Here is a 22,769-nt window from a genome sequence, read left to right on the forward strand (position 1 = left end):
AAACTGCTCAGGTTCAAGTCCCAGTTCCACCCTCACTAACCAGCAAGTCACTGGACCTCCCTGGGCCTCAGTTTTCTCATCTGTGAAATGGGAGTCCTGGTACCTGACTCCCAGACTTCTCACCTAGGCAGCACCCACAGGGCTCTTGGCCCAGTTGACTCTTCAGGTCACTCATCCTCCCCCCACACACCAACTCCCCTCACATCCCTTCCACCCAGCCACCAGTAAGATGCGAGGGGACAGGGACAGAGCCCTTGGTCAGGTCAGGACCTACAGGGACTCCAAAGAAAGTGGTTCCAGTGCAGCTGGGGCCCTGCAGGGAAACGAGCCTCTTGCCCACCAGCTCTGCCTCTCTCTCTCTGGAAGCCCTGCCCCCGTCAGTCAACCTTGTCACAGGTTAGCTAAGCTCTGAGGTCCCTGCAGGAGGCCCCACCGCACAGGTGATCCATCACCGCTGCAGGTTCTCACACCCAGCCTGCACCACCTCCTGCCCCCAACTGTTCCAGAACAAAAGCCACAAACAACCACGCTCCATTTGCCCCTGCTGACAGAAGAAGGGAAAATAAAGATAAGCAGGCACTCTCGAAGTGGTTTTTTTGTCAGTTTTTTTGTTTGTTTCATTTTCTTTTGAACACTAAGATTTATTTCAAACAGCACACAGACGTCTGCAGGGCAGGGCCAGGTGGGCTGGTGTCAGGCCCACAGCCCCTGGGCAGACCGGGCCCCCCACAGCAGCTGCCAGGACAGGAGGACCTGTGCTCAGAGGTGTGGCTGAAGGTTCAGGCAAGCGTGAGAGCTCAGCGGCCAGCCCAGCGAGACGCCCAGGCCCTGCCCTGAGCGCTAAGCAGCCGCGGGGCACACATGTGGGCAGCAGCCTGGGCGGCTGAGGGAGCTCCGATACAGGGCACAGCAGCTTCAGGACACTGGTGAGCTCCACCCGACGGCCACGCCGCTCTCGGAAGACACCTTGGGGTGAGTGCTTCTCGGCTTCGGGCTCTCCTCTGGAGTCCCCCTTTGCTTTTCAAAGTTTAACAACAAAAACGAAAAGAAAAAAAAAAGAAACACACATTTTCGGGAACAGGTGGATTTCTGCATGCCCAGAGCACACAGGCTGTCTCACTGGACCCGCTCGGTGAAGTTCTCGGGGAAGACGCCCCGGCACTTCTCCAGCTCTTTGTGCTGGTTCCAGTCACTCTCCTTGACACCCATCAGCCAGCCTTCATCCTGCAGGGGGGACAAGCATCCAGGTCATGTCGAGGACGGGGGGCGGGGGGCAGACAAAGGGCTCCCATCCCACAGTGCCTGCACCTCGCTGGGGATCTGCTGGGAAGGTGGCCCCCTCCTCACTGCCTTCACTGCCTGTTCATCTCTGAGCCTGCCGAGCCACTGGAGAACACTTCTTCCAGGCAGCGCTGCTGATATGCGCCTAGGCCCACACGGGCCCCAGCCACCCTGCCCTGGCAGGTGGATTTAACCCTGTGCATGTGACTGCCATGTGGGTCTGACATTGCCTAAACAACCCCCTCACCCCAAATCAAGGAGCTTCCCGCCACCTGGCACCCATGGGGGACAAGCCCTTGAAGAGAAGGCCAGCTGTCCTTCCAGGCTTTCTACAAACAATACCAGAAAGTTCTAGCGAGCTTTGACCAGTTAAAAGCATCCAGAGTGGCCCTACGACACCACACCAGGCACTCCAATGGTGTGGACATGGCCTTGGCTTCACCTTCAAAACCGACCCCCCGAGGGTGTCTGCTGCCCAAGCCCTGATCCCTGGGACCGCAGTAGCCATAAACCCCTGCCCTGTGGCAAGGCCATGGCTGCCCCTGAAGCTGGACTGTGCTTCATAGGGGCTGGCCCAACAGGGCCCAGGACCTACCCGGGTCTTTGTCATTAAACTTGGCATCATTATCTGCCTTGTCACAGACCCTAGTTATGTGCCATCTGAGTCCCCCTCCTATCCCTGAATGACTCCCATCATGGCCTGGGGCCCAGGATTCTGCTTCTTGAAACCCCACCCACCGGGGAGATTTGTGGATTTAGGAGAAGAGGGCAATTCAGCAATCGGTTCAGGAAACCCTTGTTACTCAGGCCTCTCCTCCCCGTCAGGCCCTCAGGTCCTAGCCCAGCATCCGTCACCCAGATTGGCCACAACCCAAACCCGGCCAGACCCTCCCTCTCCCCTCACTCTGACAACTAATTCACACTAACATGTGGATGACCGAGTGGACTCTCTGAAAGCAGGAAGAGTTCCGCCAGGACCCCTGTGCACACTCAGCAGGTGCTCAGGGAACTGAACTGGATGTTAACTTGATATCACCATGGTCACCACCCCCATCGCCAACACACCCCACAAACAACCCAGGCACCACAGGCTCACTCTGCACCAACAGTGAGCCTTTTGCTGTGGGTCTGTGGCCACATGAACAACAGCACCACATTCAAATCTGGAAGAGGCAGCTCAGAGCCAGCCCAGGTTCAGCGGAAGCCCCCACTTTGAGGAGACTCACTAAGAAGGGTCTGAAAGGCACCTGAAAACTTCTCTAGGGTGCTCAGGGGCCCGCAGGGGCCTGTCCCCACAGACAGAGAACCACAGGATGCCATGCGGCCATGTGTGCAGGGTGAGCCAAAGGAGGGACCCCTGCAGGTAGGACTGTGCAGGAGCCCTGGCCTGGGAGGAAGGCAGGCCTCGGGGAGGGTGGTATCGCACAGGGAGGAGAAGAGAAGAGAAACTCACATACAGGACACAGAGGAAGACAGACAGGCCTGGGGCAGGAGGCAGTGGGACAAAGAAAAACAGAGAGAAGCTCGAGAAAGAGGGAATCTCAGGATGTGAGCAAAGGGGAGACAGGGAGCGAGAGCAACCAAAAAAGGAAATGCGGCTACTCGGGGAGGTGGCCTATGGGAGGAGGAGAAAGAAAAGGAGCTAAGGGAGGAAACTTTCAGATTAGAAAAGAAAGGCCCAAAAGCAGAGACAAGGGGATGGATAGACAGAAAGGGGAGAAGCACCTGCAGCTGGTCCAACCCTCACTGGCAGGTCTCTGCTGCCCCCTGCTGGCTTATCCCACCACCACCAGCCATGGTCTCCAGCCGGTGAGTTCAGGGTGGCGCCTCTGTGGGCACCCGGCAGACCCCTGCGGGCCCTCCCAGCCCTCACCTGCTCCTCGGGGTTCTGGAAGGGGATCACCAGCACCACGTCACCAGCCTTCAGCTGAAGCTCGTCCGTGTCAGTGGCCGTGTAATCATGCTGGGCCTGTACCTAGAGGTCAGGGGTGAGATTGTAGTTGACAGGGGCCCCCCATCTCATCCCTCCCTCAAAGGTCCTTGGTCCCACCATCAGCCCTGCACAATGCACCAGGCCTGTGGTGTGCTTGGGTGTCGGGTGGCGAGGGGTGGTGAGGAGAGGCGCGGCTGCCACAGGACCGGGACTATGTCCCACCCCGACTGTGAGAAGCCATGACTGGGCCAGCCACACCACCTCCCCAGGCTCAGTGTCCACACTGTACAAGCGGGTGACCCGCCTCCTGGGGCATGGAGGAGGACAATCACAGAGCAGGCCCCCGCCCTCCACTCACCTTGAACATGAATCCCGGGGGCAGGTCCAAGCGCCCGGCCCCGCTGCCGCCCTCCACGGCACCGTTCACAGTTGCTGAGATGGTCTCCACCACGACAGCTGGAAGGGAGCTCTGGGGACAGAAAGCACAGAATCAGTGGGGGTGGGGGGTGGGCAAGGAGGCAGCACAGAAGGGCTGGGCAGTGGGGGCAGGGGGGGCAAGCCTAATGTCAGACCAGCCTGCCTCCAGGTTCCAGGACAGGGCTGTGAACGGGATCAGCATGGGGCCAGGGGCACGGACACCACAGCGGGGGAGCCGCGGGCAGATAGACAGCAGGAAAGAAAGACAGGGCCTTGGTCCCTGGAGTCTTACGGAGGCTGTTTCACTGGCCGCTGTCTCCCTGGGCTCCTGGCCTCCAGCCGCAGGTTCGGTCCCACCCGCCACCTCCGAGGCCTCGCCTGGCTGTAACATAAATGCCACACGAGTCAGACACTGCCAGGACACTGCGACTAGGACACGCACGGAATCAGGCCATCTAGCAGCCTCGAGTGCTAGGACAAGCTGGGAATGGGTTCTACCCAGTTCAAGAAGCCCCCCAGGGAAGAGGTCAGGCCCGGGTACAGGAGGCAGCTGAAGAGAAGGTGCTGACAGGGACAGAGGCCACGTGCTGTGCTGTGAAGAAGACCCGTGCAGGCCCCAAGATGCCACCCCCAGCCACCCTCGGAGGCCCTGGCCTCAGAGCCCTAGACCTTCCAAGCTCCAGCCCCCTCCCGCCCGCTCGGCCCTGTCCAGCCCTGCCCCACGCTCCGGGACAGCAGCACGTGCCTGTCCAGCCCTAACACAACTCTGCCCGTAAGCCCAGCCCTTCCCCAGGACCAAGGACAGGGGGCACAGGGTGGGCCACCTCAGCAGAGGCCCTGGCATCAGGCTGGCCTGGACTGACATTCACAGCCCCTCACTTCCAAGCTCTGGAACCTCAAGTTATTCAACTGTCCTAGTCTCCCCTCGTCTGTCAAAGGGGCAATGTCTTGCTCACAAGGCTATGATGAAGTTTAAAGGAGAAAATTCTGGAAGGTGTGCAGCATAAACCAGCAGATGCTCTAAATGCTCCTCAGGGTGGGTGAGTCGGGGGGACTGATCCGACCCAGCGGCTTGCCCAGAACTCGAGGTCACAGCCTGAGAAGCAAGCCCTCCTGGAGCCTCCAGCTCAGGGCCCTGTCCTCATGCTCAGGCCCACAGCAGCTCTGTCAGTCCTGTGCCCATCCTCTGGGCTCTTCTTGGAGACCAGGGGCATGCCAAAGGGGGTAGGCGGGCACTTACTTGAGCAGGCCCCGGCTCGGCTGTCTGGCTGGGCCAGGACACAGCAAAGATGCCCTCAGCCGTGCTGGGCTCCCCGGAAGGCAGGCTGCCAGCAGGACTCTCTGTGGGCTAGCGACGGCCACAAGGAGGGAATGGGGAGGAGGCAGAGGAGGCCGAGAAAGCGTTGGGCAGGGGCGTGAGATAGAGAAGACAGTCAAGTCATGAACGACCCAGTGCCGCCGGAGGGAAGCATGAGTGCTGACATGGCCCAGGGGCCCTGCCCGAGGCAGGTGTGACCCCAGAGAGACACCCACTTCCTGCCCTCTCCTTCCTGCCATTGCAGGGGGACAGGAAGGTACGAGTGCTGCACACAGCTAGCCCCGACCGAGACCCATCGGCACCAAGCCTCCTCCTCGCTCCAGCGTGAAGCACTATCGTGACAGTGGTGCCCCCGCCACGCGTTCACACTTCCAGCCTGACTCATGGCCCTCCCTGCTCCCGCTCACACTCCACAGTCCCAGTCCTCCACGTCCACGGCCAAAGCAGTGGCCAGGGCAGGCCCCTCTTCCCAGGCTCACCAGAGCACACCTTTGTTCACCTACAGTCAAGCCTGGGTTCTCGGGATCCAGGGGCGTGGCTGCAGGCTCCCTACCCCAGGGGCCTGGGAGAGTTTTTCTGGAAGGACGGCCTCCCCATAGCCCCAAGGTATAAGAGTGACTTGGCCTGCAGCCTCCAGAGCCCAGCAGCCCCCACAGGGCTCAGGAAAGGTGGGCCCGGGTGAGGCCACAGCAGCCTGGCCAAGGTGTGTAAGCAGGAGACCACAGACCAAGTGGCCAGGCCCCACCCTCAGCAGTGTCTGGCCTTTCCTGTGCTTCCGCTTTCTGAGCTGTCAGATGACAGTGCTGCCAAGTGTGAGCTGGGTCTGCACCTGCCAGGCCAGCCCTGCTCCCAAAGGGCATCTCGCCTTTTCGGCCTCTCCCACGCCACCTCCTCTCCTCAGCCCCTGATGCCACCTCCCTACGAGCTCCCAGCTGACAGAAAGCCCTGGCACACCCTCATCCCTCTGGTGACCATACTTGCAGGCCTCACACTGCAGCCTGCGTCACAGGGGCCCTCTCCTCAAGCTAGGTCACAGAACCCTCTCACAGGCCCTGGCTGAGGACCAAGCGTGTCCACGGGAGGTGAGGGCAGTGGAGCAGCTGGCTGGGAAGGATGCCACATGTGTGGATGTGAGCACAAGCGCCTGTGTGCATGTTGTGTGTGCACATCCCTGGGAGTGGGCCAGCAGAGGAGGGCAGGCGGGCCCTACACAGAGCAAGCACAGGCTTACCTCCCAGAGGTCCCACGGGATTGGCTGAGCGCAGCAGTGTGGGGGAGAAGGACAGAGTTAGCACAGAGGTTAGAGACAAGGGGAGGCAGGTAAGCGGTCCCCAGTAACCCCCCACCCGCCCCAGGGCCTTCCAGCACAGCAGGCATGGCAGCACAGACTAGGGTCTGAGGCTCCCCGAAGGCCACGTCCTGGACACCTCCCAGGAGCCTGCTAGACCCGGGGAGCGGGGTGGCACACGCTGCAGAGAGCAACGGTAACTGCCAGAGACATGTTGGCAAACCCCTCCTCCAGAAGGCCCTCCCAGGCTGGTTTCATGTCTCCACTTCCTCCCTGCTCCAGGGCCAGGACAGGAGCAGGCTGACAAGGGGTGGTACCGAGGCACTCAGGGCAATAGCGGGGGCCTGGTGACCCCAGAACCCCACAGCCTAGGCCTGTATGGTCGGCAGGCAGACTCGAGCCCCGGAAGGCCGGGAGGGCCCAAGGGCAGTGGGCCCAGACCAACCTGACCAGAGGGCGTGGGTGCTTTCACAGGGCTGGCCACAGGCGGGAGGGGGTCGAAGTCCAGGTCCAGCAGGCTGGCCTGGTCCGAGAAGGGCCCAGGGGCCTCAAACTTGGCAGCAGTGGCAGAGGAGGAAGGCAGTTAGTGACAGGCTGGGCACACTGGACGGCAGGCACACGGACATGTGTCCAAGGCCCAGAGCACACACAGACACATGTGTACACATACACAAACGCAGGAATGCTGTGGAAGGCCACACGGCCTACACAGGCTCCCATCTTCACAGCGATGCTACCTGGAGCCCTCCATGGATACCCGCTCCAGCACCCCTATCCTCTGGGGTAGCCACCCCACCAGCCCCAATGCCAAGCCACCCCTGCAGGGTGGTGGAGGCCACCGTGCCTGTGTCTTGACTCTGCTTCCCTGCCCCCACCCCCAGGAACCAGCCTCAGGCCACAGAGCAGGCTGGCTGGGAGGGCCCATCACCCCATGCAGACACGGCACCGTCGGTGAGCCCACCCTCCGCCAGCTGCAGAAGCGAGCAAGGGCTGCCCCAGCACACACTGCAAAGGAGGCCCGTCTTCGAAACGGAGGTCCCAAATGCCAGGGGCCTTCAGAACACCCAGCACCTGCTTCACACTGCAGCTCAGCACCTCCAGCCTACACCACACATCACTTCGCGCCGACACCCCCACCCAGTGGTCGGGGAGCAGCCCAGGAGGCTGTGCCACGGTGGCCTTGGCCACGCTGGGAGAAATGCACTGCGGGACGAGCCCAAACATCTCAGAGAAAGTGTTCTCCCAGACACCCCTTGGGGCAGGCGCTGTCCAGGGCTGGGGGGCAGCAGCACAAAATGCCTTCCGGGGAAGAGGGCTGCTTAATCTCAGGCCTCCATCTCGCCACATCGGCCTTTCCCCTTTGGGGCCAGAAGGGACTCTGCCCAGGTCCAACAGAGGAGAGACCAGGCTTGACCTGGGGTCCTTTCGCCCACCTTCCACAGTGCCAGGAAGGGCACAAATTTAAACAACGAGGCGCTGAAGAGGCCTGTCAGCCCCAGACACACAGGCCTCAGGCCAGCCCAGCTCCATCTCCTCTCACTCTTTGCAGGCACCCACCCACGGCCTCCTCTTGAAGGGCCTGAGACCTGGGGTGGGAGGGACAGGCTCTCTGAGGGGCCTTCAAAGCTGAGCTGCCCACCTGTCGGGGAGCCTCAGGCCTGAGAACACAGGGGCCTGCTGACCCAAAGCTCAGGGGGACAAGGCATCAGGCCCCACACTGGGCCAAGCTCAGGAGCCTGAGCCAGGAGGGCCTGGACCTCAAGGCCCTGGCCCAGCCTGGCTCCCAGCACCTGGCTTTCTTTACGTCCCTGTCCAGTGAGCCCCCGTGGCAGCCACTGGGCATCATGGTGCAGGGGCGGTCAGCTTCTCTCCCCAGGCCACCCACCACCCTGCCCTTGCCACCAACTCTACCCCATCCTCACTGCTTTCCAGGAGAAGTGCCCAGGCCCAGACTGCCGCCCCCTGTGATGCTGCGAAGGGACAGGTCATCAGTCCAAAGAGCAGGACCCCCCACCCCATGCAGGGACGCAGGCTACTCACCCCAGGCAGAGGCCCCTTGAGCCATGCCGCCATGGAGGGATGAACCCCAAACCCATGCACAGCGCCCCGTGACGGGGCAGAAACCCAGGCCCCTGAGATGGTGGAAGGGGGCAGCCAGGGGGACATGCGGTGAGTGTGCAAGGCCCAGCACACATAGCCCCACCCAGCCCTGCCGCCAACTCCAGCTACCACACGGGGAGGTGCAGGTCTGGCCCCAGGTTCCTCCCCATTGAATGAAGACAGTGCCCCCTCCCAGAGGACAGTCAAAACCAAACACAACCATGTAGGTTAAGTGTTTGCTAGCAATCACATCACCCCTCTCCCCTGTCTGCACACCCCCTGGCTCCCTGGGGCAGAGGCAGGCTGGCTGATGCCCTGGGGCAGAGGCAGGCTGGCTGACAGGGGGTGGGAACAGCAGAAAGTAGCCTTGGAGGCAAATCCACCCCGTTCCAACTCTGCGTCTGCCACCTTATAGAGGAGGCTCAGAGGTCTCCCAGGCCCCTGAGCAAGGGCACTGCCTACCCACCCACCACCTAGCGGTCCTGTATTTAAAGTGGACATGAAGCCCACTCTCTCAGAGGCCCATCTTAGCAGAGACCACTGTGCTCGCGCCCCAAGGCCTCTTCCCTACACACTGACACCCCGAGCCTGGGCCTCCCCCCAGGCCTCTAGGTTCATGCCTATGAGGGCAGAGTGCCCAGATCCCTAAGCCAGCTCCAGGCAGGGCCCTTGCCACCCCTGACACTCAGCTCCACAGAAGGCAGAGGCTTGGAGAGGGCCCTGGTTTGCCCATGGAAGGAGGACCTGAGTCTACAGATCTCATCTAGCAATTAGCCGGCTGTGGGGGGCTGGCCAAGCTGTGCCCCTTCTCAAGCTGATGCTGCCGATGCATCAGCCCACCCCAGTGCTTACAGATGGGATTCTACCACAAACGACTCTCCCCTTCTTGGGCCCTCTTTCTGTCCATCTGTGAAATGGACAGTAAATGCCTTAGGGCATTTACAGTCAGCAACTCTGCTCTGCAGCCGTCACTACCACCATCCAACCTGCTGTCAGCAGCTCTGGGAGCTGAGGCCAAGGGCCTTTGGCCAGACATGGAGGTCTTCCCAACTGTGGGAAGGTCTTCCCGACGCCTCTCACTACTACCCACGTTCAGCCACCTGAACTCCGCAACCTCCCGAACGCCCCCGGGTGACACACAGGCTCTTCTCTCTAACGCTCTCCCTCTGCTCTTATCTACCTGCTCCAGGAGCCTTCCCTAATCATCCCCAGCTCCTCTGCACTCCCTCAATCATCCGCCAGGCTCCCCTCTGCCACTGTCTCTGTCACACTGTGAGGCCATCACTGGCCTGACCTCTCCTCTGAGAGGGTTGGGCAGGCAACTTTCACCACTGTATCTGCCATAGAACTTGCTCAGAAATGGATGGCTGGAGGGATGGTTGGCTGGCTGGCTGGATGAATGGATGGATGGATGGGCAGATGGGTGGATGGATGGCTGGAGGGATGCACGGATGGATGGGTGGAGGGATGGGTGGATGGATGGCTGCAGAGATGGATGGATGGGTGGATGGATGGATGGACGCATGGATGGATAGATGCATGAATGGATGCATGGATGAGAGACAAGCATGAAGGGAGGTTGGACAAGAAGGAGACAGGCTCAGGGCCCATCTCTGCCAGCTTCCCGGCCCTTGAGACAGACACAGGCGTGGATGGAGGGTGAGGCCGCGCACGTCCTGAGTGAGCAAGACGAAGAGCTGGGCCGCAGCAGCCGCAGCTGACCTGGGAGGGGGTGGTCACGCTGATCTCGGGGACAAACGTGTCATCAAACAGGCTGAGGATCTGCTCCTGCTTGACCTCCTTGGACGGGGTATGTTTGGGAGGTGGAGGGACCGGTGGGCCTTTCCGGAGCTGTGGGTTGGCAGCAGGTGAGGGGTCGCACAGAGAGACACAGTGGAGCGAGGTGGTGGGGGGACAGACAGACAGAGACAAAGCCATGGTTAGTCACACCCAGGCCAGGGCCCCATCCCGGCAGCTGAGGAAGAAGAAGCACATGTGGACCACAGTACCACCTGAGGGAGATGAGGCAGGGGCCTGGGAGGGGAGGAGAGAGAGGGGGAGAGAAGAGAAGAGACAGGAAGGGGAGGGAAGGCAAGGCAGGGCAAGCGGGGCAGGAGGCGTCCCAGGCTGCGTCACACACTGGGGGGGTGTCTTGGCTCCCACTAGCTGAGTGAAGAGCTGGGAAAGAAACAACAGCTGCAGTACAGCCCAGGCCTCAGCCTCTCCCTGTGCCCCATCCTCTCTTCCTGCAGACCCTCTTCCTCTGTGTCTAGATCAGCCCTGTCTGCCTCTCCTCATCTCCCCAGGGCAGCTTGGGTTCAGTCATCTATGGAGCCAGCAGGGGCCAGGCCATACTGCTCACCAGGTGTGGGTTTCCTCACTGGGGAACACAGGTGACAACAGCGTCTGCCTGGTAGGGTGGCTGTGAAGAGCCAACGACTGAAGATGTGCAGAGTGCAGGCCCAGAGTCCACACAGAGGAAGTACTATATGCGGGGGAGCTCTCTTGCTGTGGCCAGCTCCGTACCACAACCAGCCACAAAACGGGGCAGCAACACAGAACCAAGAGAACTGCTGCCGGGAGCCCGACGGGCCCAAAAACACCCACCCGGGGCTCACAGTAGGCTGCACAGTAGATGCCAGGGCCTCCTCAGGGCTCAGCAGGAACCTGGAGAAACCTGCTTTGAGGAGGGGATGATACGGGGAGGGGTTCTCTAGGAGGGGACAGTGCAGAAGCCCAGGGCCTGCCCCCTAGCCACCTTGCACTCCCTGCCTGAGCCCCTTCTGTCCTTTAAAGGAGGTCCTGCACGGCCACTGGGTTGGGGCCCCTCCCTCAGCTCCTGCAAGAGAGCAGTGAGGAAGCAGGAAAGGCAGCCACTCGGCGACTCGGATGCTCCGGGGGCCTGAGAGCCCAGAGCCTCTGCCAGGAAGGAGAGGAAGATGGAGAAAGAGTCAAACAGCCAGAGGCCAGGGAGAGAGGAGAGGGGAGGGTGACGTAGTGAGGTGGTGTGGGGACACGGGAGGAGACAGTCACAGATGGCCCTTGGAGGGGACCAGGGAGATGGAGTTTCATCCCGCCCCCACTGTAGCCCCTGCTGGGTAAAGCCTCTGAATCCAAACTGCTCAGGCCCAGCCTGGATGGAGGGAGAGGGAGTTATGGCAAGGCAGGGGTACAGGGAAGGGGAAGAGCAGACAGACCGCTGAGACACCACCTACCTGAGACGGAGACTTGGGGAGGGTGGCCCCGGGCGCAGCCATGCCAGCTGGCTCTGGCTCATGGTTGACCCTGATCTCTGGAGTGGCAGCAGGGGAGCCATCTGGTGGAGGCGAAGGGCTCTTGTTCCCTTTGGCAGGGGCGCCATCACTGTGAAGGCGAGAGGAGAGAGTGGCCGGATGGAGGGAGGCCATGGCGTAGGAGGGGAAGGGCAGATATGCAGGTGTGCATGTGAAGATGTATGTACACATGGACTCATGGACTCGTGTACATTTATACATATATACATGTATAGATCTGTATAAATACACATGTATATGAGTGTGTGCCCATGGGAGTCCATATGAAAAATGTGTGTCCACACGCGGATGCACATGTAACAGTGTGTGTAAACATGTGTGTGCCTGTGTGTACACATCTACTGAGTGTGTCCAGGTATGAAATTGTGTACACATGTGCATAAATGTGTGCCTCATGCTCCCATATGTGAGGTTGTATGTACAAGTGTGTGTTGACGGTGTGCCCAAGTGTGAAGTTGTGTGTACATCTGTGCAGCCCATGTATCCATGTGTGGAGTTGCATATACCTATGTATCTTGACAGTGTACCCGTGTATCCACATGTGAAGTTTGTGTGTGTGCGTGCGCATGAGTGGGGGAAGTCAGAGGACATGGTGTGAGACCCCACACATCCACAGCATGGGTCCTGCCTTGGAGACAGTGACGGCACATGACAGAACACAGAGCTGGAGGCCTGAGGGTCCCGGGGAGTGGCAGGTCCCTGGGAACTGCCACCAAAGGCTATTCCAGCCCAGCCTCCCCAGGGCCTATCAAGCTGCACTGGAAGCCAGACATCCTAGAGGGTGGTGAATTCTATCACACAGCTCGCAGAGCGCCCCTGCTCAGGACAGGCCCCACACCCTGCACAACACACCTCCCCACTCACACGTGGAGTCCCCGTCCCCACTGTGACTGCTCTCTGCCTCTGTGCTCCCACAGCCCCCTGCGCGTGTCCACCCCCTTCCCTGCTGAAAAGATGGGGCCTCCCACAAGCATCACAGCCTGCGGCCTTCTGGGGTAGAGAGGAAGAGCTAGGAGTCAAGAAGGGAAGTCACCCAAAGCCCACACTGCTCAGTTCCACAAACAAGGGCCAGAGGTGTGCAGGACGGGCACCTCTGTGCAACGGGGGCAGAGAGGACAAGTTCTGTGTACTCACCCAAAGAAGCTCTAGAACTGCGCCCACTAGCCACAGGTGGCCGTTTACATTTAAATTAAACTAACCACATTGCAAGTGCTCAATAGCCACATGTGGCTACTAGCTCCCATGTGGGACAGTGCAGGTATAGAAGGATACACAAGAAACCAGTAGTAAGGTACCCACTGGGGTGGGTGGGGACTAGATGGATGGGCAGGCATGGGAGGAACATCACTGTGCTCCTATTTGTCTTTTATAAATGTGTGTTTCATGGGAATGCATATTTGTAAATATACATTTACATATAAATATAATACACACACACCAATTATTCACCAACAATGCCACCTCAGTGTCCCTTTCCCTGGGCCCTTCCTAGGCCTCCTTCCTCACTACGCTGTACACCTGTAAATGCCACTCCTGGTCCCAGCCACTTGACACACAGTGGGCATACAGGTATTTGGTATTTGCTGACTTGAACTAGCAGCTCAGACTGGCCCTCCTGCCGCCTCACTCCCACCCAGCAGCCCCCTCCCGCTCGTCCCCCCAGCACACACTCCACACCCAGCGCAGTCCTGACGCCGCAGCCCTGCTGGCCGCCCTCCTGCGCGGCCCTGCCCAGCGCAGACCCCACACAAGGCGGGCGTGGTTAGTTGTACCCTCCGAGCAGGGCACCAGGCGCATGCACAGGGGCCGGCCGGGCCACCACGATGCTGCACTCACTGCAGGTACCTGTTCTTCTTCCTGCGCAGCCTGGAGAACAGTTTAGTTTTCTTTCTGTGGGATGGACGGGGCGTGGAGGCCTTCATTATGGGGAAATGTCAGATGTGGGCTGGCCTGTCCCCTTCCCCAGCTGTAACTCCGCTCCTCGGAGGAGGGCAAAGGGCAAAAGCCTCCCCAGCTACGGGGCTGTGAAGAGGCGTGGCCCTGCCCTTGGCCCGTGAGGGAGCGGGCAGACACTGTCCAGTCACAGGTGCCTTCGGGTGGTGCTGACAGAGCAACAGGAAGAAGAGGGTGCTTCCCAAGTCAGGGCCGGGCTTGGGGAGTGGGGGACCTGTGGTCCCAGCCCGTAGGAGCTTCGGTCGGCGGTACCAGGAAGGGGTGAGGATTAGCCACCAGGAGGGGTCCTGGGAGAGGAGACAGCTAGGCACAAGCTGGCTGTGCGGCCAGCACCTGACCCCGGCCCTGGGCTCAGGAGCCTCCACTTCCGCTCCCTCTCCCAGACCCCAGATGCTTTCCCAGGGGAGCCTGGACCCAAGAAGCTGCCCACAGACAGGACCAGACCTCCCGGCAGCTCTCCCAAGGGCCTGTACTGCCAGAACAGCTGTCACTCATCATCCTCCTCAGCCAGTCTGCACTCGCCCACCATCACCCCGGAGGGCAGGGGCATCGCACTGACCTTGGGAACCACTCCCTGGCACCCTGCTGGCCGGGGGGCACCCTGGAGGCCCTCTCTCAGTCACACATATTTTTAGGGGAGGAGGAGGAGGAGTAACAGTCATTGAATGCCTTCTGAGTTCCAGGCAATAGCTCTAAACGCCCCAAGAAGCAGACGCAGTCGCCCAGTTTATAGGTGAGGAAAGCCAAGTCCATCGGTGGTCTCCACACTCTGGTGTGACACACACACATTCACACAGACATGGGCGCACACACACACAGGTGTGCACACATACACACACATGGGCGTGCACACACATGGGCGTGCACACACGGGCGTATGCACACGCACACAGGTGTACGCGCGCGCACACACACACACACACACACACACGGCCAGGAAGGAAAGGAAATCCCAGCCTCTGCTGTTGTTCCCATGACCCACAGCCAGAAGGGAAGCGAGGCATCCCCCTCCCCTACTCATGGTTTCCCCTCCGGAAACAGGGATCTGCCCTGTGGCCAGGCTGGGGCTGGGGGACAGGAAGAAGGGAGCCTTCACAGGTGTGGGCAACACCACCAAGGGACCTGGGCTTTCCCAGGAGCCAGGAGAGGGAGAAGGTGGCGTTGCCTCTGTTTTGAAATGACCGTTTACTTTCCAGAAGATTCCACACCTGTGAGTGCCTCCCACCTGCAAAGCTGAGCAGGAATCTCTATCCCACTTTTGCTGCTCCTGCTCCACCAGTGAGGGCTGGGCCCACAGGCCCAGGTGACCTGCAGAAACGCCAGGGAGAGATCCCCCCACGATGGAACCAGCCGAGGCCGGGGGTGCAGAAGGACCATGGCTGCCTCACCTGCTTCCCTGAGCACAGGGGGGCTGGCCAGGAAGGTCCCCAGGCCCCCAGGGCTGGCCCACTCAGGAACGAGGCCTGCCCAGCCTTGCACCCAGTCAGTGAGAGCCCCCAGACCACACTTGCCCCATGTCCACCCACCTGGGCTGGGCCTTGATTGTGAAGGTGTTGCTCCCATGCTGCTTCTCCAGGCTGATCAGCACGTCGTTGAGGTTCTGGTTAAGCTGCAGGGAGCGACAGCAGAGGTGGGGGGCATGTGGGGCCACCACTGCCTCACAGCCCCAGCAGTACCCCTGCTTCTCCCCGACCAGATCCTCCCTGGGCCTCTGCCCCTACCAGGAATAAGCTCCTCCTTCCCATCAGGCAGAGCTGGGAACAGCACCCCAGATCCACAAACCCACAGGGAAAAACATGGCAAACGGGCCATTATTAACAGCTACCGTTTCAGGGGACCATCTTTTCTCTTTTTTCTACTTGTAGTGATTTCCTAAAATGCCACCTAAAGCTTGTACTGTTTTTAAATTAAAAAAGAAAAAAAATGTTTTCAAAGGTTAATTGTTGATCCTAATTGTTGTTTTACAAAGATGCTTTCAGGCCAACACTACAACTGCCAGCAATTTCAGCCAAAGAACAGCCAAGAGAGAAGGGTTTACCACACACAATGATTCTCATTACTGAGATATTTCCCTCTTTGCTTTGGCCAGCAAGAAGCTCAGAGCTGAAATTTCCTCCCATTTATAAACACTGGGCCTTGTGGCATATAATCCCATGGACTAACTTTCTGTTTGTTTCTTTAACTGTCCACAAGTTGTCTCAAATCTCTGAAAGAAAGGAGGAAAGGTAGGAAGGAAAGGGAAGGCCTAAAATGCAGGAAACCACACTCAGGGTGGTGAGTCAGGAGAGACCCCCAATTAGCTTTGGCTCCTCCTGCCCCCTGGCCTGGAACCTAACCATTACCACCTCATTCCTCTGGCCTAAAAGACAGACAGACCCAGCCACTGCCCACAGGAGGAGCTGACAATGCTGAGTGTCTCCAACCTGACTTCCTCATTTAAGTGATGGTCCAGTTAAAATGAAAATAATGCAGTACAGGAACTTAAGCTAATCACAGCCCTTCCTACAGCAGGCTCTGGCAGATACAGTAAAGCCTGTGTCAACATCTTAAGGAACACAGGAGAAAAACTGAAAACTGAGAAAATCCTAACATTTAACAAATTGGGAAACTGCCACGGTTTTCTGGTGCTGAGTTCCCTGGTCCAAGGTCCCCTGAGAACACAGTTACAGTCAGAAAGGGGCTGGCTTCCACCTTCTCACTGTCAGCTCCAAGAGCAGAGGAGGACTGGGAGGGGCAAGGGGCCGGGCTGGACACGAGCAGCTGCCACTGGGCCGGGGACTCTGTGGAGTATGGACTCCTCCAGGGCAGGGCAAGCCTCTCCTCCCTGGGCCCAGAAGGGCAGGTGGTCACTAGCATGTGCTGAAGTTCAGGGAGAAGGGGCAGTTCCCGAGGGCAGGTGGTGCCCACCCATGCTTCCATGCCGACTGACCCCAGATGCTCGGCCAGAGGGGACATGGCCCAGCGGCCCTCAGGGGTCACCAGGGCCTACCTTACTCATCTCCTTGTGGAAGTTTTCCTCCAGGCCGGCAATGCTCTGAAATGTGTTGACATAGAAACCCACACGGCTGCAGGAGAGAGAAGGAAGAAGGGCATGTGATCACAGGCCAGCTAGGCCGCCCGAGAGCCACACAGCCAGCTCAGAGGGGCACCTTCGCCCACACATGGCCGCCCACTCACACACCCTCCCTTATACACAGACACCTGAGACACCCAGATGCTGAGGGGCAGAGGGCCGCACAGGCGCACAGACCAGCTCCCACCCGGCCATGACGGGCGCCTGGAGCTCCCCTCTCCAGCCCTCACCTATTCCACAGGGATGGCAGCTCCTCCTGCAGGTCCACATTCATCTCCTCAAACACCTTCTGGGCTTTGATGAGCTCCTCCTCGGCCTGGGGGGCAGGGCAGGTCATTCCCCTCTGAGAGCCTCTGTCCCAGCCAGCCCAGCCCAGCCCTCCCCCAAGGCCTAGCCCCCACCTCAGCCTGGCTCTCTGGGGCAGACAGAGGCTGAAGTGAACGTGGACACCCAGGCTGACCACAACCCCAGCCCCTCAGGAGCCCTGCAGCCATCCCCTGGGGCCTCTTCCAGGAAGGTGAGGCCTAGGCGGCTAGGAAGCAGGTGATGGGGGAGAAGGATGCTGGACAAAGACCCCGGAGGCTGGGGCACAGGACAGCAACCAGGTAGACCCCCAGACCTGAGCATGAGGTGGCCTGCCACTTACACTTGGCCGTCGGCCCTGCCGCCCAGCTCTCAGGGACACTGTTCCGCCCCCGTCGAATTCCTCCCCCTTTCTTAGCCGGCTCCTGCTCGGCCTCAGCCACAGCCTGGGCTCACCTCCTTGGAAGTCTTTCCTACCCACCACATCCCCTCCCAGCCCCACCCCTACCCAGGGCCCTTCTCTCTGTGACCCTCAGGTCCATCTAGGAAAGGCAGCAGAGAGGTGGGGGAAGAAGGCAGGGCTGGGGGCCTGGGCTGCTGTGGAGGGTGCCTATGATCACTCCCAGCACCTCCCCTGGCACAAGGCAGGTCCTCCCCAGGCTCAGGCCTGCGTCCTCCCTCCTGCTCACACCCAGGAAGCCAAGGCCACCGCTGTACAGCCGACGAGCACAGGAGCGAGGGCAGGTGCCCCACACAGGCTGAGCACACCTGGGCTGGGCAAGGGGTCTGCTAGCTCACCTCCGGGGGTGATACTGGAAACGGTGATTCAGGGAGGTGACTTGGCCTCAGGGAATGAGTCACAGCCCAGCAACATGACGTGCCAGGCCCATGGGAAGAAAACTTCCCGCCAGCGGCCTTGGCCTCATGTTCTCAGGCCAGGGCAGGGCCGCCTTCGCAACAAGCACATTATTGCCCCAGCCCACCCACTGTTCAGTACTGCTTCAGGCTCAGGACCAGCTCCCTCGGCCCATGCCCCAGGGACCCAAGCCTGGGCTATCGTGACCATAGGGTTGGGACTGGAGCAGGGCAGCACTGCTTGAATGAAGTTACCTCCAAGTAGCTGGAATTTGCTAGAATGAGCATGAGCTCCTCGCCTAACTTTTTAAACCTAATAAAAATGTAAACATAGAACAGGGAGAAACATGTCTATTTAAACACACATGCCTCGGCCTCTTGGGACGGATCAAACCTGGGGCCCTTGAAGAACCCTGCCCCACCCCCAGTCTGGGCTGGGAATATTGACTCTTCCTGCCCCTCCCCATGCCCTGGCCAGGCCATCCCTGCCCTAGTCCTCTGGGCACCTCAGGGCCTGGCAAGGGAGGCAGGCTGCTAATGGAGGCTTCCTGAACCAACAAAACGAGTGACTGCCACTAGCTAAGGTACGGGCGTCTCCCTGAGCTGCACGTCGCCCCGCCCTCCATTGCTCAGAGTCTGGCAAACCCACCTCCTCCAGGCACCCTCCTGGACCACCCACTCCTGGCAGAGCTGAGACCACCTCTCATGAGGGCTAAATCTCTGCTGCATGCAGCTGCCACCTCACAGACACTGTCCCAACTCCCCAAATGAATGATCCTGAGAATGGAGGTGACAACGGATCAAGCATCTCTATGTGCCACACGGTCACATGTCCCAGCAATGCTGCAAAGAATGGACAGCTCCACTTTAGAGTTCCTGGAAGTCAGGGCCTATCTTTTATTCCTTGCATTCCGGCTATTTCCGGAAGCACCTGGGGCAGCAGGGAGTGAGGGGGGAGAGTCATCCATTGCAGGGGAGGCGGCAGGGAGTGAGGGGAGAGCCGTCCACCGCAGCGAAGGACAAAGGGAGAGAGGGGAGAGCCGTCCACCGCAGGGGAGGCACCCCTGTGGCTGCGCTGCACACTGAGGGGCATAGCTAGCAAACCGGAAACCGGCCCACTGGCTGCAGGTTCCAGGAGCTGTGGCCAGTGTAGAAGAGGGCCACTCCTGTGAGCACTGTCTCCCCAAAGTCAGGTCTGACCTGCAGGGTACCACAGGCACCGGGAGGTGGTGGCTGCCCACAGGTTAACCCCTAAGACTTTTTAGGTTCCAGCCAGGCATGAGGCAGGGGCAGGAGCCTAAAGAGATGCTTAAACAAAACCTGGGAAAACTGGGAGAGCCAACTTGGCAGAAAGGCAAAACACCTGCAGCCCAACATCCAAGGTGGTGTGCTCCACCTGAGCCTCTCCTCCGCGCCAGCCTGGAGGGCGAGGGGCGGCACTCATCCCCAGGAGCCCAACACAGCAGGCCTCTCCCACCCCCCAAAAACAGTCACCTTGCCTCCTGCCAAGTCTGTTCCAGGAAAAAATATGCAAAAACCCGGGCTTGGGCTTAGTAGCCCCATTTCCTCGGCAGCTAGAAACCCAACCTCCAGAGCCAGGAGACACCCACTCCAGCCCCTCACTCTTCCTTCACCTCCCGAGGCAGAGGAGGACTCGGATCTATCAAAGACCCCCTAGACCAATTCCCCCAGGGTCAGCATGACCTCAGTGTGAAGCTTTCAATGGCTCAGTGCCTGAAAAGTCAGCCCACAGCCTCCGCCTAGGAGAAATCAGGCAGCAGGTCAGGTCAGAAATGTGGCTGCGAGCCTATACCTAGCCCAGAGCTCTCTGCTCAATGTGTGTGGGTTAGAGATGATTAAACTGAGAGGCAGCCCAGAAAAGCAGAGCAGCTGCTCAGAGAAACCCGACCTCCCCTGCTGGCCATCCCTCCCCACCGGGGTAGGAAGGGCACTCAAGTCAGTCAGGCTGTGTCTCTGCTGGCCTGAAACCTGAGTCGGTGTCACTGGAGAGAAAAACACCAGTCCCCCTGCTCCCAGGGGCCCTGCGCCCAGCAGTCCCTCACATGGTGCTTGCCTGGGACCTGAGAAGAGCTCAGAATAGCCAGGGTACCTCCTCCAGGAAGCCCTCCCAGGCTACCGTGGTGCAGAGTTGTTGCCCTCCAAGAGCTCCCGGAGAGGCCTCCCTGGGACTCAACATCCCAGCCAGACTGAAGGCCTTCCTGACATCCCACTAGGGGCACAGTGAGGGTCTGCAGATTCCAGGGTCCTTGAAATTCTGGCCAATTGTGGCAGGGGCTAGGGGCTTGGATAATGACCCCGGGGGCTTGAGTCAAACGAGCCCCAACCCTGCCACTAACCAGCTCTGTGACCCCAGGCAAGAGACATGGCCCCTTGGGCCAGCATGTCTCTGAAAACTCAGGATAACTGGAGTTCTCATGAGGCTGTGGGACAATGCAGGCCAGGGCAGGAGACATGGTGCTATCCCACCCTGCCCTCAGGAGCCCTCACAGAGGACAGCAACTCAAAGCCAGCCTGTGTTCCTGGAGGGCCAGGATCTCATGGAGGAATCCTGGGACCAACACCAAGCCTGGGCCCCCTCCCCATGTCAGCCAGAGCCCCTCGGCTTCTATCTGCCTTACACATCTGCCCTCAGGAAGAGGCCACCAGGCTGCCCTTCAGCAGCTGCAAGCCCCAAGGCCCAGGTTCTGGCCCAGGCCAAACACCCAGCCCAGGGAGGAGGCTGACCCCCTCCAGGCCAGGGTGGGGAGGTGGGCAGATGGGCACGCCCAATGCAGAGGACAGGACAACAGACCAGGAGGTGCTAGCACGTGCAGGGTTAGAAGCCAGTGTCACCTGATTTCGGAGCAGGTTAGTTTGAGCTACGAGATGAGCCTGCAGTTTGCCTTGGCACCACTGGGGGGCGGCTTTCTCAAGCAGCGAGACAGGCTGAAAGCAGGTTGGGGAGAGGTCAAGGCAAAGGAGGGTGGAGAGACAGGAGGGAGACGGGGAGAGAGAACAGAGACACAGAGATTAAACGCGAAGTCCAAACACCCCAGTGCAGCGACAGACAAGCAAGACACCTCCCTGTGAGGTGGCCTAGGAGGCTGAAAGAATTAATGCGGAGACCAAGGGGGCATGGGGCGGGGCACAGTGAACTCCAGCTGCAAAGGCAAAATGTGAGAATCATTAGCAGGGCAGAGGAGCTCACTCAGCAAGCACGGTCCTGTCCCCCTGGTCCTGTCCCAGGGTGACGTGGGCTGGTTCCAGCTGAGACAGGGTCACATCGGATACCCGCGACAAACCCTACAGGGCAGTTCTACTCTGTCCTATAGGGTCGCTATGAGTCGGGTCCGACTGGACGGCACACAACACCACACCAGGCGGAGCGGGCACCATTCCAGCGAAACCGTAGTGAGGCCTATGCTCATTCTGGAAAGTGGCGTCAGAGTGGGCAGAGGGGACAGAGGGCCGGAAGGCAGAGCAATACCACAGGTGGGCTCTCTCACCTTTACCCCGGGTCCCAGCATCCCCCCAGCTCCATATTCACACTGGCACTGCCCCTCCCCCAGGCTCTGCAACCTTGGACTAGTAAGCCCGTCTCTGTCAATGGGGCCGATGATTCCTGTAGGCCCAGGGAGCAGGAGAACCAGATGAGCAAACGGAACACGTGAGTGGGGCGAAGAAAGGGGACAGGGACAATCTGCCCACACCCCTGGCTCCCGGGCCTCCACCCTCCCCCTGCCCGGCCCTCCACCTTACCTTGGCAATTTTGGCTTCATCCTTCTTTTTGGCGGTTTGGAGGGACTCATAATGGTGCCGGGCACTGTCATAGTCCACTAGCTTCCGCCCCCTCTTGGCGATGCGTGACTGGGGGACAGACGGGGTGGGGAGCTGAACAGGGCCTGGCACCCATGCTGAGCCCAGGCTGGGCCCAAACTGGATGATGGTGAGGGGGACACGGGCAAATCCAGGGGGCCCAGAGCACTCAGACCCTGGGGCTCGACAGTCCCTTCTGACACACGAGCCCCTGTTGTCTGATCCCTTCAGTGGCCAGGAGCTCACCCAAAGAAGTCAAACCATTTCCATGAGACATCAGCCCGTGTGTCAGCACCGTCAGCCAGTACCGTGTGGACCTACCCCTCCCCTCAGCGCCTGAAAGACATCCCTGTGCCCATCCTCTCTTCCCATCCCCTCAGGCACCTTAGCCTCCCTACTGGGCACGTTCATGGTGGGCTCTGGGGCCAGCATGGGGCCCTGCCGAGGGATCCTGACCACAGGCCCAGCACAGTGGTCACCCTCTGGCTCCAGGCCCCTCTGCTCTGGGATGCAGCCTCTGGGGTTCCACTCGCCTAGTGCAGGCCCTGCACACTGACAATCCCTGCAAGTACCAGGGTCCCAGACAGGGCAGGGGCAGCTGTTCTCTGAACACACAAGTACACCAGAGACAGGCACACCCAGGTAAGAGGTGACACACACAGATCATACACATATCCTTCTCGACACGTGCAGCACAAGCCCGGGTAGCTGTGGGCACATACACGCACACCTGACACACCTCACACAATCACAGTCATCCCACACCACATACACCCCACACCCCACACACACATACACTACCCACACACACCGCACGCATATACACACACCAAACACACACACACCATACACACACCATACACATATACACACATACACTACACACACACCACACACATATATACAGATACACACAAACACACATACCGCACACACACCACGCACACACTACACATATAACTACACACACCGCACACATACATACACACCACACACACACCACACACCACACACACACCACACACACACACCATACACATATATACACAGATACACACAAACACACATACCGCACACACACCATGCACACACTACACACATAACTACACACACTGCACACATATATACACCCCACACAC

General features: G+C 59.6%; 1 protein-coding gene across 4 annotated transcripts in view; it reads right to left on the reverse strand.

Annotated features, from left to right (window-relative positions):
- Window positions 1-588: 588 nt before the first annotated feature.
- The window catches only part of BIN1 (bridging integrator 1), a 58,485-nt gene continuing 36,304 nt past the window's right edge, over window positions 589-22,769 (reverse strand). The window contains exons 6-19 of one of the 4 annotated variants that reach the window (XM_004387024.2): window positions 21,574-21,681; window positions 20,668-20,760; window positions 16,887-16,972; window positions 16,573-16,648; window positions 15,110-15,192; window positions 11,553-11,700; window positions 10,060-10,188; window positions 6,683-6,790; window positions 6,181-6,204; window positions 4,872-4,979; window positions 3,924-4,013; window positions 3,573-3,683; window positions 3,155-3,256; window positions 589-1,224 (exon numbers count right to left, since the gene is read on the reverse strand). In XM_004387024.2, coding sequence (XP_004387081.1) covers window positions 1,117-1,224; window positions 3,155-3,256; window positions 3,573-3,683; window positions 3,924-4,013; window positions 4,872-4,979; window positions 6,181-6,204; window positions 6,683-6,790; window positions 10,060-10,188; window positions 11,553-11,700; window positions 15,110-15,192; window positions 16,573-16,648; window positions 16,887-16,972; window positions 20,668-20,760; window positions 21,574-21,681 — 1,374 coding nt within the window. In that variant the 3' untranslated portion in view covers window positions 589-1,116. The remainder of the gene's footprint in view (window positions 1,225-3,154; window positions 3,257-3,572; window positions 3,684-3,923; window positions 4,014-4,871; window positions 4,980-6,180; window positions 6,205-6,682; window positions 6,791-10,059; window positions 10,189-11,552; window positions 11,701-15,109; window positions 15,193-16,572; window positions 16,649-16,886; window positions 16,973-20,667; window positions 20,761-21,573; window positions 21,682-22,769) is intronic. The other 3 variants (XM_023741354.1, XM_004387029.2, XM_023741353.1) reach the window with 3 other exon arrangements.

Source organism: Trichechus manatus, unplaced genomic scaffold, assembly GCF_000243295.1.
Source record: "Trichechus manatus latirostris isolate Lorelei unplaced genomic scaffold, TriManLat1.0 scaffold00179, whole genome shotgun sequence".
NCBI classification, from domain to species: domain Eukaryota; kingdom Metazoa; phylum Chordata; class Mammalia; order Sirenia; family Trichechidae; genus Trichechus; species Trichechus manatus.